Source organism: Palaemon carinicauda, chromosome 7 (assembly GCF_036898095.1).
Source record: "Palaemon carinicauda isolate YSFRI2023 chromosome 7, ASM3689809v2, whole genome shotgun sequence".
Taxonomy (NCBI): domain Eukaryota; kingdom Metazoa; phylum Arthropoda; class Malacostraca; order Decapoda; family Palaemonidae; genus Palaemon; species Palaemon carinicauda.
Genome location: NC_090731.1, coordinates 27,493,279 through 27,497,341, shown reverse-complemented (window position 1 = coordinate 27,497,341; position 4,063 = coordinate 27,493,279). Strand labels below are relative to the sequence as shown.

General features: G+C 34.5%; 1 protein-coding gene across 1 annotated transcript in view; it reads right to left on the bottom strand.

The window, feature by feature from the left end:
• Window positions 1–3,755, bottom strand: part of LOC137643904 (high-affinity choline transporter 1-like) — a 27,190-nt gene extending 23,435 nt beyond the window's left edge. The window contains exons 1-2 of the mRNA XM_068376654.1: window positions 3,650–3,755; window positions 3,127–3,282 (exon numbers count right to left, since the gene is read on the bottom strand). Of these exons, the coding sequence (XP_068232755.1) occupies window positions 3,127–3,259 (133 nt within the window). The 5' untranslated portion in view covers window positions 3,260–3,282; window positions 3,650–3,755. The remainder of the gene's footprint in view (window positions 1–3,126; window positions 3,283–3,649) is intronic.
• Between the last annotated feature and the right edge of the window lie 308 nt (window positions 3,756–4,063).

The following is a 4,063-nucleotide window of genomic DNA, read 5'->3' as shown; positions in this document are numbered from 1 at the left end:
ATATATATATATGTATATATATGTATATATACAGCATATATATGTATATATGTATATATATACTGTATCTATCTATCTATCTATCTATATATATATATATATATATATATATATATATATATATATATATATATATATATATATATATACACATAAGCATATATATACAGAAAAGCATGTGACAAGTGATGTTAAAAATATACTCAGTATTCTGGATAAGTATTCCGAATATGTAGTGCACATGATTTTAAAACGCGCCAAGGGTACATGAGTTATTATAGAGATAGCATCATTTAATGTTGTTTTAATCAAATCACGGAAAAATTTTACTCCTGTCGAAAAGTATAACACCGAAAGAAATAAAATTGCAGGTCACAGATGAAAAACTTTTTGCCCTACCAGTCTAGTCTTCAAATCCGCACAAAGAAGGACCATGTTTTCCGGGAACTAATGTTGAAAATAAAATCAAGTTGAAAATCATGAAACCAAGGGCGCAGCTAGAGATTTGAGGACCAGGGTTGGGGGTGAGTTCCTAAAGAGGCCCCCTTCCCTCTTACCTTGGTGAGTTGGTGGTAATTTTCAGTGTATACTTCCTTACTTTCATTTTCAAACCCTGCTTTGGAGGGGGCCATCTCTTGAAGACGGGGGGGGGGGATTTAAAAAAAAAAAACTCGCTACCCCCGTTCTTTTTAACTACGCCACTGGTCACAGATGGAACTTTATGCCCCAGAGTCAATACAGATATACTCTGCTTTACCTTACTAGTGAAATCTTTAAATTCGCGCAAAGAAGGACCACGTTTTCCGGGAACTGTTGTTGGACATAGTTCAAAATCAAGTGTGAAGTTTACCAGGAATAACACGCATTTCAAGCACAGTAAACAGTACTTGTATATCTAATTTGTTTATTTGATGGCCAAGGAGATGACGCATTGTCGATGAACGCGTTGAAGTAAATAGTAAATAGCTTCCTCGATTATATTTAGCTATTTTTTTTTCTATTTTTTTTTTCTTTTGTGAAGCTAAAACAATTATTTTGCAATTGATAAAGAACTTTTTTTTTAACAAATACCGGGGAAAATTCTTGTTGCATTTTAGGTCTTCATCTATTAGGCTTTGAAAATGAATGTTGCGACATTAGTCATGGGTAACTGATACTAAGCATGGTGATAAATCTCTTTGTTTGCTTTCAGATTTGAAACTTCTCTTTGTAGCTGTGCCAAAAATCAAGATACCAGATCCCACTCGCACAGGGTTTAAACGATTACACGCAATGTTTAGATCTACGAAAATTCCATGAATTTTGACCCAAAACAGGTATTTCAGCAATGTTCAAGCGCCAAATGGCTTATTCAAAGGAGAACAGACCAGTTGCTTCAAGATATATCTGGAAATTCTGGAATTTAAATGACTTTGTATTCATTATACCCTTTGTGAGTGGAGATACCTTAACGCGGTGAAAGGGTTTGTGTATAGCCATGACAAGCATGGCTGTACTATAGTCAATTCTTTTTAGTGAGGCAGATTTGCACCCACTCGTATGGGTGTCCCTTAAGCTCGGAAAAGTGTCCTGATCGCTGATTGGTTGGATTAGATAATTCTAACTAATCAGATAGCAGGAAACTTTTCCGAGCTAACAGGGCACAGCTGCGAGTCTGTGCAAATGCGCCTCTTTAAAAAAAATTAGTATAGTTAGGGTTTGCTGTGAGCGATCAGACGGAAATCTCCCACGGGTCATGAAAACAGGCCAAACCCCAGATATGAATTGGCATGTCTGAGGTCTTTGTCCTGCAGTGAACCAGAAACGGCTGCATTTGTTGTTGTTGTTGTTGTTGTATTCATTAGCATTGAGAAGATTTACAAAAGTTCTTGGTCAGTTTTTTCTTATTCGATGATAAGAAATCATCGAATAAGAATTTCTTTTTTTCCCACATCAGTCTGTGTTACAATTACATAAACAAAATTCTTAAATATGAACTTGCTGTAACGGAGGAATTGTTTTCCCCATAATTTGTTGTAAGATAAACAAGCTGTCTTTTACTTCAATGAAGACAAGCATTATCGAATTTTTCATTTATGTTTACAAAGTGAAATTTGTAATAAATTTATTCGGCATTAGTCTGTTCACTTGTTTAATTCAGTTCAAATTAAAAAAAAAAAAAAAAAAAAAAAATACGATCATATTCTAATGTTTCATTTTCTTTGTCTTTTTCAGCGGATGGAGAGGTTCATTGTTACAGTAGTAATTTACTTAAGATCTTGATACATAATACACTTGTGCAAGTGATAGAGTAAGAAATTATTGAGAAGTATCTTACAAAAAAAAAAAAATGTCTTACGATATAAGTGGCCGTCAGTGATGTGAAGACATGTGTTCATGGCGAATGTGTAAATGTGCTACTCTTTTCTTGGCAAATATGCTGAATTGTTACATTAAGCTTGCGTTTCACGGTGTTTGAGACATTGATATACTGTATCTTCTCCCCTACTGCCCATCGAGAGAGAGAGAGAGAGAGAGAGAGAGAGAGAGAGAGAGAGAGAGAGAGAGAGAGAGAGAGAGAGAGAGACTTAAATCATGAGAGTAGCGATCCGATTCCAATTGCTTTTATAGTATAAGAAAATGAAACTATATATCAAAGAGTACATTCAACATCTGATTCAATTTATTTATTCAATTATTTGCCGGATTATCATTATCAAACACACATGTATATTCATTGTTTGTTATTGGTTACAAGTCAAAAGCTTAATGGAAAGGTGTTAAGAATACCATGGAAAGGGAAAGCACATTTTATGGTTAAAAGGTTTGCAAGTACAAGAGAGGAGCCCAACATGTAATCAGAAAAGAATTGTTTTTGATGGCCAGAATAGAAATAAAAACATTTATTAAAATCAAAATCCAAAGACGACAATAACAAATACTAGCGTAAGTGAAGTAGCCGAATATCAGAATAAAAACAAATAAACACCTGCGAAGCAACAAAAAAATGATTAAGATCTGAATCTAAAGAAGGTAATAACAAATGTTAGTACAAGTGAGGTAGCTGAATCTTAGATTAAAAAGAAAAAAAAAATGCTGGTATATCTATAGGGTTTTGTTTTTGAAAATTGTTGCGTGTTGTCTCACCTAGAGCTGACAAAATGGCAGCCGACCAGAATGTCTCCCCCAAGAGGGCTGGGAAGTAGAGAAGTCCTCCCATGCGCCTTCCGAATGTATTTTGCAATGGATCCAACATCGTTACGTATCCGGCTTTCCTCATGGGGGCGGCGAAGAAGGCTCCTCCTGTGGGCGGAAGGAAAAAAAATAAAACAAGCAATTAATGATAAATATAAGGAGAAATTATGAATAATGTGAGCCCACAGACAAGCTAAAATCATTGTTAAACATTTAATATATCAATCCTTTTTTTTTCAATTACAAAGGTTAATCTTTGTCACCGTTACTCCTACATGATGAGCCACCTTCAAAGCCCTTTGTAAAGGCATCCTCTTCCACCAAACATCTTTAAAATAAGATATTTCACATATATAAAAAATTTTGCTTTCCTCCTTATGGAGCCATATGAAAATAGAATATGCAAGTTGGTAAGAGGGTATCGTGTTTGCGCAGATCTCTGCATTGACAGGGTCTTGGCAGGGATCAGACTTACCTATTGCCAAGGAGGTGGCATATCCGAAAGGAGCCTGGCACCAGATTAGACCCGTATCATACACCTTCTCGGCCGATCCATTGATGTAGCCACCACCCACCCACGTTGCTGCAGAAGGGAAAAGAAGTTGAAAGAATTGATTGACAAATAAAGTACTATTATTATTATTATTATTATTATTATTATTATTATTATTATTATTATTATTATTATTATTAATATTATTATTAGTGTTGTTTTTTGTTAATCATAGTCTACAGAGATTGGAAGTTTACAGTGTGAGGTTCCGGGTTACATCCATCTTCCTTAGGAAGCCATCACTTTCCTCACTACAAAAATATGTGATGGAGTATTATTATTATTGTTATTATTATCATTATTATTGTTATTATTATTATTATTATTATTATTATT